Source organism: Podarcis filfolensis, assembly GCF_964270895.1.
Source record: "Podarcis filfolensis genome assembly, chromosome: 2".
Classification (NCBI taxonomy): Eukaryota; Metazoa; Chordata; class Lepidosauria; order Squamata; family Lacertidae; genus Podarcis; species Podarcis filfolensis.
This window is the reverse complement of record NC_139605.1, coordinates 18,487,626-18,501,127: the sequence shown is the minus strand read 5'-3', so window position 1 is coordinate 18,501,127 and position 13,502 is coordinate 18,487,626. Positions and strand designations below refer to the sequence as shown.

The window sequence follows — 13,502 nt, the reverse complement described above, 5'->3', positions numbered from 1 at the left end:
CTACTCTGATACAGAACTTTGGCTGTATCTTCAAAGCACATCCAAAACTCGCTCTTTCCCTCAAAGAATTCTGGGCCCTGCAGGTTGTTTAAGGGTGGTTGGGAATGATAACTCTGTGAGACGACAGTACCCAGAATCCTTTGAGGGATGAATGTGCTGTAGTTCTAATTATATTGTTTTGCTGCTTAGTTACCGTATGTGTTTCCCTGGGCTTCTTTGAGAGGAAGGGTGGGGTGGAAATTGAATAGTAAAGAAACAAACAAACAAATAATCTCTCTCTCTTTCTCTTTATGGACACAACTGCCACCCACGTTATTTAAGGATAGAAGCTCAAAGGAGGTTTGATTTACAAAATTTTATATACTGTACTTCTACATACACTTTGAAGCTAACAGGCTGCCAGGTTTGCTACTAGAATATCCCTGGCCCCCCTGCAAAAAAACAACAACACTTGGACTGTCGACTGTCCCCTGAAGCTAGACCTCTTCGTTGCCTCCTGCCTGTTCTCAGAAGGAGGGGTGACACCCGACATCTGCCCCAACAGCAAAACACAGAACGGTTGAGGTTCCTGAAGACTTGCCTGGTCCCTGTTCAAGTCTGACTTGCCTAACCAGCCCACACCTCCCACAGCCAACAGAACCGGATCTGTTTTGTCCTTGCCAGGACTGGAAAAAAACTCAGAAGAGAACCTGGGGGGCGGAAACCTCATCACTGAAGAGGAGCTTCCCCCTTCATGTTGGCCACCTTGTGCTGTGCATGAGAAACCTGTTTGATCCTCTACACCGATCTTTGCCAACCGTGTGCCCCCAGGTTGGACTACAGCTCCCAGAAGCCAGCGCATGTGTGGTTTCATAGCCCAAAATGTTGGGAGGGTGCCTGGCTGCCATATATTGCTCCACGCTATCTAGCGAAATAATGACACAGCAAATGAAGAACTACACTCCTGCATCTTTTAATAGTGTAGAACGGAGGAGGGGCGATGGAGTTCTGCACTTACATCTTGCAGCATCCCTGAACATACCTGATAGGAGTTGGAGTCAGTCCAACAAAATATGGAGGGACACAGGTTCTTCTTCCCCAGGTGTAGGAGTGTGTACAAAGCTGTGAAAGGTACAGGAACCTTCATCTCCTTTGTCACCCTAAGGGACTGCCTAAGGCACAAATCCTGGCCCGCATGACCACTGCTAGGGACTTGTAGTTCAGCAAGAGCTGAAGAACTGTGAGAAAGCCGCCCCTCAACTGCCTCAAAAGATCACCCCTTGGGTTCTTCATCCATGGATTTGATTCTCAGTGGGCGCCTCCAGACATCCATTTTATTCTGCATCCATCACGACAGTACTGGGGTGGTCATACACAATCATCATTTCAACACCATTTGCACTTGCAAATGTTCTGGGGCACTCTCTCACGCTGTTTCATTTCCAGTCAATGCATATCCTGCTGAAACAGGACGCGAGTGGCGCTGTGGTCTAAACAATTGAGCCTCTTGGGCTTGCCGATCAGAAGGTCGGCAGTTCGAATTCCTGCGATGGGGTGTGCTCCCGTTGCTCTGTCCCAGCTCCTGCCAACCTAGCAGTTTGAAAGCACGCCAGTGTGAGTAGATAAATAGGTACCGCTCCGGCAGGAAGGTAAACGGCATTTCCGTGCGCTCTGGTTTCCGCCATGGCATCCCATTGCGTCAGAAGCGGTTTATTCACGCTGACCACATGACCCAGAAAGCTGTCTGTGGACAAACGCTGTCTCCCTCGGCCTGAAAGCAAGATGAGCGCCGCAACCCCATACACTGGTACGTCAGGTTAAGAATTTAATTTGTTCTGGAGGTCCGTTCTTAACCTGAAACTGTTCTTAACCTGAGGTACCACTTTAGCTAATTGGGCCTCCCACTGCCGCTGCACAATTTCTGTTCTCATCCTGAGGTAAAGTTTTTAACCTGAGGTACTATTTCTGGGTTAGCGGAGTAACCTGAAGCGTCTGTAACCCGAGGTACCACTGTAGTCATCTTTGACTGGACTTAACCATCCAGGGTCCTTTACCTTTATCCTGCTGAAATCCTGCAATTTTTCATACAGTTTTTCATACAGGAATAATATGGTAGCATTGGGGAACCATGGCAGAACAAGAGCCAGTGCGTACCACCTTTGGTGGACGTGCCCAAGGATCAAGGCCTTCTGGGAAATGATCTATAATGAAATTAAGAAGGTCCTTAAGTGTACCTTTCATAAGAAACCAGAGGCCTTTCTCCTGGGCATGGTAGGCCAATTGGTGTCAAGGAAAGATAGGACGTTCTTTATGTATGCTACAACAGCAGCAAGAGTTCTTTTAGCAAAGTATTGGAAGACACAAGAACTACCCATGCTGGAAGAGTGGCAGACGAAGGTGATAGACTATATGGGACTGGCTGAGATGACTGGCAGAATCCGTGACCAAGGAAAAGAGACGGTGGAAGAAGATTGGAAGAAATTTAAAGTTTATCTTAAGAACTGTTGTAAAATTAATGAGTGCTAAAATGTCATGGGTAACGTAAAACAGAATTGCAGCGATAAATGAGTGGGTAAGAGAAAAAGGATGAAAGAAAGTGAATCATAAGTAATTGAAATTAGGGGTTGCTGAAAAAGTTTAAAACAGGGATGCAGAAAAGGGAGGTATGGGGAAGTCGTTGAAATAAGGCTTAAGAAAAAGAGGTTATGAAATTATACGTGTTTATATGTTTGTTTGTCTATGTTTTGTTAGTTGTAATGTGTTTTAATTTATGTTGGAAAATCAATAGAAATTTATAAAAAAAAAAAAAAAGAGCCAGTGCGGTGTGGGTGGTCAAAGTGCTGATCTAAGACCTGGGAGAGCAGGGTTCAAATCCCCACTTAGCCATGATGCAGGATAAAATGTGGAGAGCTATGTACACCAACCCAAACTCCTTGGAGGAAAAGCTGCGGTATAACTGTAAAAATAAATAAAGTAAATACAGTGGTACCTTGGGATGCGAACAGGATCCGTTCCAGAGCCCCGTTCGCATCCTGAATGGAACGTAAGACGTGTGCGTGTCGTGTTTTGCCGCTTCCACGCATGCGCAAGCAGCGAAACCCGTTACTTCCGGGTTGCCAAGGAGCGCAACCCGAAAGCGCTTAACCTGAAGCACATTCATCCAGAGGTATGACTGTAAACACAAAGCAGAATAAATTCATCATTAATGCACTATAGTGGGGAAGGTCCTGTAGCTCAGTGGCAGACAATCTGCATTGTATGCCGAAGGTCGCAGGTTCAATCCCAGGCCTCTCCAGGAAGGGCTGAGAGAGATGCTGCTGTCTGCAATCTTGGACAGCTACTGCCTGCTGGTGCAGACCATACTGAGCTGAGATGGGCCACTGGTTTAACTCAATACAAGGCAGCTTCCCATGTTCCTATGTGTCTAAACCAGGGTTTTCCAAACTTGGGTCCCCAGCTGTGTTCAGACTACAGTTCCCATCATCCCTGCTAGCTCAGGATGGTGGGAGTTGTAGTCCAAAACCAGCTGGAGACCCATGTTTGGGAAACACTGGTCTAGAACATGTTGCAGAAGACACCCACAATAAAACAAAAATTAAATTAAAAACCCAGCCCCTCTTTCACAAAGTGGTTACTCTTGTAAATCACAAGCAAGGCAATTCTCCAGCTCCTGCTGCTTTATCTCATTGACTAAGTAAGGCTGCCACCTGTTGGCATTATCTTTTAGTGAGCTCTAAAGCAACGGGTGTGGGTCGGCTGTGGGTTAAACCATCCCTGCGACAGGGTGAGCTCCCATTGCTCGGTCCCTGCTCCTGCCAACCTAGCAGTTTGAAAGCACGTCAAAGTGCAAGTAGATAAATAGGTACCGCTCTGGCGGGAAGGTAAACGGCATTTCCGTGCGCTGCTCTGGTTCGCCAGAAGCGGCTTAGTCATGCTGGCCACATGACCCAGAAGCTGTACGCCAGCTCCCTCGGCCAATAAAGCGAGATGAGCGCCGCAACCCCAGAGTCGGCCACGACTGGACCTAATGGTCAGGGGTCCCTTCACCTTTACCTAAAGCAATGGGCATTTTCTGCTAGCAAAAGCATAGTGTGTGTTTGTGTTGCACGACCTTTGGGCTGTTTCTGTAACAGTCCTCAGTTGCACACGGAAATCCGTGCTGCAGAGGTTTTAAAATCCAATGCCCTTTTAAAATGTGTTGGGGCGGAGCGGTTGTTCTTGTATTTATTATATATTTGGTGTTTTTTATATTGTGATTTTATGTTGTGAACTGCCCTGAGACCTGCGGGTACAGGGCGGTATACAAATTTAACAAATAATAATACACAGTAACAATTTCATTGTTACGGAATTGAAATCTTTAAGACAGGTGTGCTGTACCATTGGCCTTTGATGTTGCTGAACTACTCTTCCCATCATCCCTGGCCATTAGCTACGCTTGCTGGGAACTGATGGGCGTTGTCTTGGCACAATCTTGGAGGACCAAAGATTCCCCCCCCCTCTACATTCACAAGAGATATTTCCCAGAAATGACTGGCAGAATCCGAGACCTGGGAGAAGAGTTGGTGGAAGAAGACTGGAAGAAATTTAAAGACTATCTGCAGAAACACTGTAAAATTAATGAATGTTAAAATGATGTTGGATTGAAAATAAGTGGCATTAGCAACAAAGTTAACAAGAGTATGCAAAATTGAACTGAAAATGGATGAAAATATAGTTATAATATGTTAAGATATAGAGTTAAGATAAACGAAAGAGGGTAAGGATTTGCTGATTTGATTATTTAAATGGGGATACAAAAAGGGGAGGTGTGAGGAGGCCAAGGAAATAAGATAATGAGTTAGGGTTACAAAAATGGATTTGTTTTTATTCTTTTTCTTATTTTATGTATTTTTCTGTTTCTCTTATTGTATTTCTTTTTATATGATCTTTCAAATTTATGTTTTTGTAAAACTTCAATAAATATCTTTTAAAAAAAATACATTCACAAGAGATATTTCCACATTGCTGGGGGTTGGACTAGATGATCCTCAGGGTCATTTCCAACTCTACAATTCTATGGTTCTAAGCAGGACCTGCGTATGAGTTGCCTTGCGCTATTGCGACGGGGCTTCCATAGGAGAGCATCCAGATGAGTTGCATCCTCCTGAAAGTCAGTCTCTTCTGCCAACCTGCCCTTAAGGGCATCACCTCAAGGACCCATCCTGGAACGCGGAACATACATGCTGTTAAGACGGGACCAAACCGGAAGATCACTCCCACGTCATTCCAAGGGCATTTTTGACCCAGTGGCTTGGTATGTGCTTGTGACTTGCTTCAGGTGGTGTTGGGTAGCTGACATGCAGCCAGACAGGGAGGACCTGCCCCACAGGATCTTAGGGACAACTGGGGAACACTGCTGTTTGCCATCACAAGGTCACATATTTTGCAGAGCAGGTGGTGCCAGTCACTTTACGTGGACACTGGATTCACCAGAATCCTTGGATTTCAGCAAACCCCTTTCAAAAAGTTGTTTGGTGGAGATTTTCCCCTATATGAACTTGCAGCTCTCCGGATGCTATTCAACTCTTATCCCCAGCCTGTATGCCCAATACTCAGGGATAATGGGAGACAGCATTTCCTCATCCATCATCTGAAGTGACAGAGGACAAGGGCATACAGTCAAAGAGCTTTGATATCTCCACAGACCTGTAACCATGATCCATGTTAGCTAACTGGACTCCATGTACAGAAGTCGAGGCTGATTGGAGGGGGTGTGGAAAGCTCTTCGGCCCAGGGCCTCAAGCTCAAAAGGGGGCCTCCACTTTAGACACCCGTTAATCTTTCGGCATCCGATAAATTTCACAACTTGTATTTATGCGCACCAAACTGCAATACGATCTCTCATCTTGGAACTGTAAATTTAAGAAAAGATTAAACCTGGCCTCCAGATACATAGGTGTTGGAACCGCTAAGCCCTTTCCCAACTTTTACCGTGCCAAAGTCACTTCTATAAACACAGGAAGTGGAATGAAAAATTCTTTGGGGAAGTGAAACTCCACTTGGCATGGAATTTTTTTAGTGCACTTGGTGGACGAAGGATGCACACCCAGCATCAATAGACACACACATATTTGGAATTCCCTTTCTAAACAAATAACCCTGTTGTATTTTGCTTAGTGCAAGACCAAGTTTTACAAAAAGGAGGTATGTTTGTTCAGATGCAATTCAAAACCCAAGATTTGTGTGGTTTGCAGGCATGACTGACCTGTGAAACCTTTGACTTCTACAGCTCATAAACACAAATAAGCTGAATGCAGCCTTCCTAGAGGAACTGGAAATGAAAAATGTCCACAGACTGGATCGCTTGCAGCAAAGGATGGCATTCCAAATGAGCATAAAGGTCTGAGCTGTACTAACTTATCCCTGACTGAGAGTAAAACAAACAAGGTAACCTAACTCTTCTGCTCCTGCAAACATGAAAATGACAAAGAGCTCCAGGGAACAGCAACTCTTCCACATTCCTTTAGAAAAGAAGTGGGCAAAATGCGAATTGGGGTCTACTAAGTCGGTATCTAAGGTGGTTTGCAGCAGATAACCAGAGGCCTTTTTCCAGGTGCCTAATGAAGTAACTGGGGCAGTTGCTAGGGAGAGAACCTTTTCAGTGGTAGCCCCACCAGAGGCTCACCTGGTGGCCTGCGCTATGTTATTACAGGGCAAATGATAAGGAGAGCATCTTGTTCTCTCCCAGGCTTTTAATCACAATCTAGGGGTGCTTTACTTCTGCACTAAGTTCCCATTGGGTGCGGTTTATGCTAGCTTTAAGTGTTTCAGTTGTTTTAGCTGTGTTCTGGGTTGGTTGTTGCTGTAATTTATTTAAGAACACAACAGCCAAACTAGATCTGATCATGGTTCCATGTTGTCCAGCATATTTTCCAAATAGTCAATCAGGTGCCTGTAGAGAAACCACAAGCAGGACTTGAGTGTGACAGCAACTCTCCCCACTTGTGATTTCAAGCAACTGACATTCAGAGGCACACACAGTGTGTCAGGTACAATCCAGCCATCATAGCTAGTAGTTCCTGACAATTTTAGCCATGAATTTTTCTAATCCACTTTTTTAAAAAGCCACCCAAGGTGGTGGCCATTGCCTACCTCTAAACTACTACATCACAACAGATTCTCTTTATAGCTCCACATGCTTCAGAAGAAGGTGGATTGCAAGGAAGAGAAGCAACACAGTGTGAAAATGAGAATTTATTTGCTTTGGATATCCAGCAGCAGCAGCAGCAGCAGCTCTTAACGGTTGGACTTGGCCACACGCTCCAACTCATCCTTCTTCTTGATGGCGTAAGAGTTGGAGGAACCCTAGAAATGGGAGGCAACCGTGAGACAGACATACACACACAGCAGCATGATCCCAAACTCAGCCTGAAGCAATCTGCTCAAATAATTTCTTCCCAATAGGTGGCAATTCCAGTCACATACACCTTCACACACAAAAAATTTTTTCCTTCCAGTAGCACCTTAAAGACCAACTAAGTTAGTTCTTGGTATGAGCTTTCGTGTGCATGCACACTTCTTCAGATACACTGCCAATCTGCCAATCACCCATTCCCACCACCCTTCTGAGTAATACCCCTCCCCACCTTCTCACTATATAGAAGGATCTGGCAACTTCTGTTTCAGTGCATCTGAAGAAGTGTGCATGCACACGAAAGCTCATACCAAGAACTAACTTAGTTGGTCTTTAAGGTGCTACTGGAAGGAAAAAAAATTTTTTGTTTTGACTATGGCAGACCAACATGGCTACCTATCTGTAACCTTCACACAGTCACTCCTCCAATGAACAGCTGAAGGAGCTGCTACAGAATAGTTGCAGCAACTGGCATACACACATAATGGATACCATTTCAGCTATTTAAGATTATGGTTTCAATCCCACAACACTGTAAGCGTTTTGGGCCAAATACCAGGTTGCGTGTCAAGCAATCATTTTACGACAGAGATTATGTTGCCTGAGAATGCTGTTAACAGCTAGACCTAGAGCAACTGTGGGCTGCTGTGACAATGTCTCAGTTTCAGGAACTGCTGCACAAGGCATCTCTTAGGCAACCTACAGCTAAAATCTTCAAGGAGTGCTGCACTTGTATATTTTGCAGTTTAGGACAACTATCGCCACAAACCAATTCACTCTTGGGGTTATAATGAGAGCCCTATTTACCGTCCCTGCATCTGGCTTTGAAAACCCTGCTGCTGATTTCCACGTGACAACAATTTACTTATTCCTACACCGCCTTTCAGGAAAACGCTGCTCTTGCATAAAACGTAAAAACATAAAACACAAGGACACAACACTACTAGAAAATATGTTTTCAAAATTAAGAAGCAGCAGCAGTTAAAATGCTTCCAAAACAGGAAATTAATTAACCACACACTAGAATAACAACAGTAAAAAGGCTTAGAATGTGCCACTGTCAGGATGCTACTTAAACCCCACTGAAGGAACTTGCTATTAGTTGATTCTCACCTTAGCTGCATTGATCAGCTCATCTGCTAGGCACTCAGCTATGGTCTTTATGTTGCGGAAGGCAGCTTCACGAGCCCCAGTGCAGAGCAACCAGATAGCCTGCAGGGGGGAGACAGAGATTACATTGGCATGCAGAATCAGCTGAGAAAATGCTCTTCCTTAATCACAGAATTGTAGAGTTGGAAGGGACCCTGAGGATCATCCAGTCCAACCCCCTGCAATGCAGGAATCTTGACTAAAGCACCCCAACAGACAGCCATCTAACCTCTGCTTGAAAACCACCACCACCTGCCAAGGGAGTTCATTCCACGGTCAAACAACTCTTACAGGACAATCCCGTACCTGATTGACACGACGCAAAGGTGACACATCAACAGCTTGCCTCCTCACTGTGCCAGCTCGACCAATACGGGTAGAGTCTTCACGAGGGCCACTGTTGATGATGGCATTCACCAGGACCTGAAGGGGGTTCTGTAAAAAAGATAAAGCAGGTTAAGGCTGCAACTACAGTCTACTCTACGGAGTAATGTACAGCTTCTAACCACAGCCAATGCTGTGACTTAAACAAGACACATCTCTTCAGAGTCACTTTCTACTTCTGTATGATGGACACAGCCCACAAGAGTGAAGATTAGCAAAAAATATTCTAGGTTCATATACCAGAAATGACTTACAGGAAGTTAATGACAATTCCTGGACAATAAAATTGGTGTATGAACTATTCTGCAGTTACCAATGGTACAATCCCTCCAATGAGAGACACAATTCCTCCAAACTAAAAACAAAAAAGCAAGGCTAGAGAACAAAGGTAATATATACTTAAGGAACTGAGAAGAATCCTGTAAGCCCATCCACAAAACCTGCAAATTTCATCCCAAGTGAAAGGGAGACCTGCCCAAATATTAATTCACATAAATGCTCTTAGTATATAAGAGTATTACTAAGAATATAGGAAACACAAGATGCATAGCAAATCAGGATAGCCCAGTAAATACAAACCTATGCAATTCTGTACTTTTGGGGAGCTGAATTTTCACCCCACCATATCCAGAAGGCTTGGTAGTGGAAACCTTCACTAGAACTGTCTAATAATACAAATAAAACACTTGTGAAAATGCTAACTGCTTAACACCTGCTAAAAACCCAACACAAACCAGGCAGTTCTACAGCAGTTCTGGAAACCTTGCAAGAATGGAGATTGCTTTTAGGAACAAATCACTTATTTGTATTAGAAAACCCACAATTTCACTTATGAGTACTTTAAGAACTCTTAAGTGGATGCGAGTCAGAACCAATTTGATTTGATAGTTTTTAATTTGTCAAGTGGGAAAATAAGATTGCAACATACATATTTAGCAATCCGTGTATCTCGCTAGACTTTAGGGAATGGATTAAACCCTTTACATCAACCAAGACCCGAACATATTCTGAGAAACGCAGTAATTTGCATCACATTGAAAATAATGGGAAGCGTGTAATGGGCCACATCAGTCAACACAATTTGTGTCAGATGGGTTGGGAGGAAACTTAAGATTTTTCCATTGCTTGCCTTCTGAATCAACACATAATGGGCTATCCTTCCCAAAATACACTGCTAGTGAGTAGAAGAACATCCACTTACTGTTTAGATGACTAAAACACGTTTCTTAGTCAACTAATGTTTTCTACAACTACTGTATAGCAAAATTTTGCTTCAATGTGCATAGCTAGGCCTCAAGTCACGCCAGATATTTCTTTCTGGTGGGGGCTTATCCATCTCTTCTCCCTCTAGCCTCCAGGATCAAAAACCCATCTCACAATATGTCAGCTTCCACAGACAGCTTTTCTGCTCCCGTGTCCAACTCACCTCTCCTGTGAGGAGATGGATGATCTCGAAGGCATGCTTGATGATGCGCACAGTCATCAGCTTCTTGCCATTGTTGCGTCCATGCATCATCATCGAGTTAGTGAGGCGCTCAACGATAGGACACTGGGCTTTCCGGAAGCGCTTGGCAGCATAGCGTCCAGCACTGTGTGGCAAATACTTGGCATATTTCTCCTTCACTGCAATGTAATCCTAAAGAAGCATAAGGAGAATGTATTAGGAAACATGTTCAAAACATGTAACAAGTGTTGGAAATGTAAAGAAAAAGAAGGATCATTTTTTCATATGTGGTGGGAATGTAAGAGGGTAAAGGGTTTCTGGGAAATGATATATAATGAGTTGAAAAAGATGTTTAAATACACATTTGTAAAAAAACCAGAAGCCTTTTTGTTAGGAATAACAGGGAGATAAATAGAAGTGATCACAAACTTTTTCAGTATGCAGTAACAGCGGCAAGAATATTAATGGCCCAAAAATGGAAACAAGAGGAACTACCGACCTTGAATGAGTGGAGAATGAAACTTATGGACTATGCAGAATTGGATAAAATGACTGGAAAAATCAGATATCAGAAAGATCACAAATTCATTGAGGACTGGGGAAAGTTCACGGATTATCTGAAAACTATCTGTGATGAACAGACAACGCTAGTGGGTTTTAAGGAGGCTTTGTGATAGTATAAGGTATATTGTAAAAAAGAAATAGAGATGGAAAGATAATATTAAATTGGCAATATCATATAGAAAATGTGTGAAGATAAGAAAAATGGATGATTGAGGGATGTGCTGGTGGAAGTTCAAAAACAGGAAATTTGTAAACATGGTTGTACGGATTTATTTGTAAAGGAAAAGCTTAATAAAAAATTTTAAAACTAAAAAAAGAGAATGTATTAGGAAACAAGCAGGGATGCAAGCTCATTTTCCACCGGAAGACAACACTGTCCTAGAGCTCTGCCCAGTTTGTTTACAACCTCATTCCATACCTGCAAGGAGATGTCACTGATCTGCACATCATCTGTACTCCATTTCCCAAACAGCTTGATATCAGGGGTCTCTGCCACAGCAGGGGCTGTCTCCCAGTCAGTCATTCTAGAGGTGGAATAAATAACTATTAGGTCTTGAATTGGCCCAATCTACCCTTCAATGGCTCAGGTAGAATATGCAAACTGAACCTGTACTAGCTGCCACACAAAAGTGTTGTTTTGTTTTTGTTTTTTTTTTGCTAGCAGGGTCAAGTACCTTTATGCACCTGAAAGGTATGAGCTGTCACCCTTTACTGGTACACAGGACATCAAATCTTGTGAAGACACAGTGCAAGCTTCAAGACTCTTGCACAGGTTTGGGTAGGTATCAATTATGTGAGCTACATCCCGCATTCAACATTTTTAATACAGCTCATATACAATTCATTGACTGTTTATCATATGCACCCAGACACTGAATACAGATTCTCTATCTGTGCCATGTACAGAACTTGAAATTCCATATGCTCATTCATTCAAATCTGGGTTACCTTGCTCGCTATCAGATCCACCACTCGAGCCATTTCCAAAATGAAGAAATAAATACATCAAAATTGGCCAACATGGTGCCCATCCTATGTTTATCAACTTCAGCTCCCATCATTTCTGACCACTAGCCATGCTGGCTGGGGCTAATGGGAACCGCAGTGAAACAATTTACAGAGGCCATCATCTTAGCTACCTGTAATGTTGCTGTATTCTTGTCTAGAAAGCTAGGGCACTGTTTTTCACCCTCGTTTTTAATGTGAAGACCTGGCATTCCAAACCCTTGCAATAATGCAACTGAGACAACACAGGCTGACCTGTGCAACAAATAAAAGAAACGAAATGCTATCTTTGCTCAAAGTGTCAAAAGTGTATGACTGCAGGCTTGGTCCCTTCCTTCTTTTTTTCTTAAGCAAAGGTGGGACCAGATCTGCAAAATCGGGCCTACCTTCCCATTTGTGAAGTGTAGACGGAAAGAGAGGGCTCTTGTAGTGGGCCTCATATAAAACTGGCGGGACTAAATACGACTTGCAAGTCTGGCTGAAGCATTTCGCACAATTTTATGGCTGGGAGGGACCCCAATGGTCATCTAGTCCAACCCACGGCAATGCAGGAATCAGCTCAGGAAGGCCAGGTGGGGAGAAAGCCAAGCTCGCTCGCTCTCCCTTCTTAAAACGGCTATTGCTGAAATAAAACTCATCACATTCCCTCCCCCCCCCGCCAGGAGCCGAGGGAGGGAAGCGCAACTGGCCCTCCGTCTCCCTCCTTCACGTGGCCAGCTCGGCAGTCAGGCGGGATCTGAAGCGAGGCCTCTCCGCACAGTGGCTTCACCGCCGCCCTCGGTTTCTCTGCGCCTCCCGCCCCACGTGCCCCGTCCCGGCCCCCCAGAGGCCTCTTTCTGGCCTTCACGCCGGTTGATAGCCTTCCCCCCTCACTGCCCCCCAATAAGACTCCGGTTTCCACCCTTTCCCCCCCATCCGTAGAAACTCACATGGAGGCGCTTCGCTCTCCTCCCCGCGTCCCGCTCGTTCGCAGAGGCAGAAAAGGGCCACGCGCGGGGTTACCCAGAGTCTTATGCACGGGCTACCGGCTTCCGGCGCACCATACGCATGCGCGGCTACGTTCTCAAACTCTCGGCGAACCAAGTTCTCGCGTGGTTTGTTCCGCGCACGCGCGCCTGTGACCACCCTCTACTTCCGATTCAAAATGGCAGCCTGGATGCCGAAGAAGCGGTTGTTGAAGGAATTTACGTTATTTTTCTTATATTTTGCCCTCAGACCACCCCGTCTTTCGACGTTTTGTTACGCTTCCAATATTCGGTTGTGGGGTTTGTTTGTTGTTTGGCACCTCTGAATATAGGTAGAGATTCTACAAGTTAAACTTTTTTTTTCGTCTCTCCGGCGGGGCTTCCGGTGTGTTTTATCGCGTTGTTTCGGGAGGTGGCGCATGCGTACTGTTAATTTTAACCGAAGCGCAGCTTATTCCTGTGGCAGTCGGCGAAGGCCGGATTTCGAAGTCTGTTCGAGACAAGCACATGGCGGGCGGCGGGGAGCCCTATAAGAAAGCAGTAGACACTTGCAGTGGGGCGTCTGTTTGGTGTCTCAGAGTTCTTCTCCTAGCCTGGAACGCTACAGCAGGATTTC

The 13,502-nt window shown here is 44.6% G+C and overlaps 1 protein-coding gene and 1 long non-coding RNA gene across 3 annotated transcripts in view; one reads left to right on the top strand and one right to left on the bottom strand.

Annotated features, from left to right (window-relative positions):
* The first annotated feature begins 1,838 nt into the window (after positions 1-1,838).
* The window catches only part of LOC310757424, a 116,629-nt gene continuing 104,965 nt past the window's right edge, over positions 1,839-13,502 (top strand). The window contains exon 1 of the long non-coding RNA XR_014545191.1: positions 1,839-1,991. This is a non-coding gene — a long non-coding RNA (uncharacterized lncRNA). The remainder of the gene's footprint in view (positions 1,992-13,502) is intronic.
* RPS5 (ribosomal protein S5) lies at positions 7,198-13,006 on the bottom strand. Of its 2 annotated transcripts, none has more exons than XR_014545052.1 (6): positions 12,851-13,006; positions 11,335-11,440; positions 10,335-10,544; positions 8,831-8,959; positions 7,783-8,587; positions 7,198-7,448 (listed from the first exon to the last, which is right to left on the bottom strand). XR_014545052.1 is itself a non-coding variant. In XM_083602528.1 (6 exons), the coding sequence occupies exons 2-6, from the start codon at positions 11,437-11,439 to the stop codon at positions 7,258-7,260; spliced, it is 612 nt and encodes a 203-aa protein (XP_083458654.1). In that variant the 5' UTR covers position 11,440; positions 12,851-13,006; the 3' UTR covers positions 7,198-7,257. The 2 variants fall into 2 exon arrangements, 1 of the variants encoding a protein (XP_083458654.1); XM_083602528.1 differs by having other exon boundaries at positions 7,198-7,326; positions 8,489-8,587.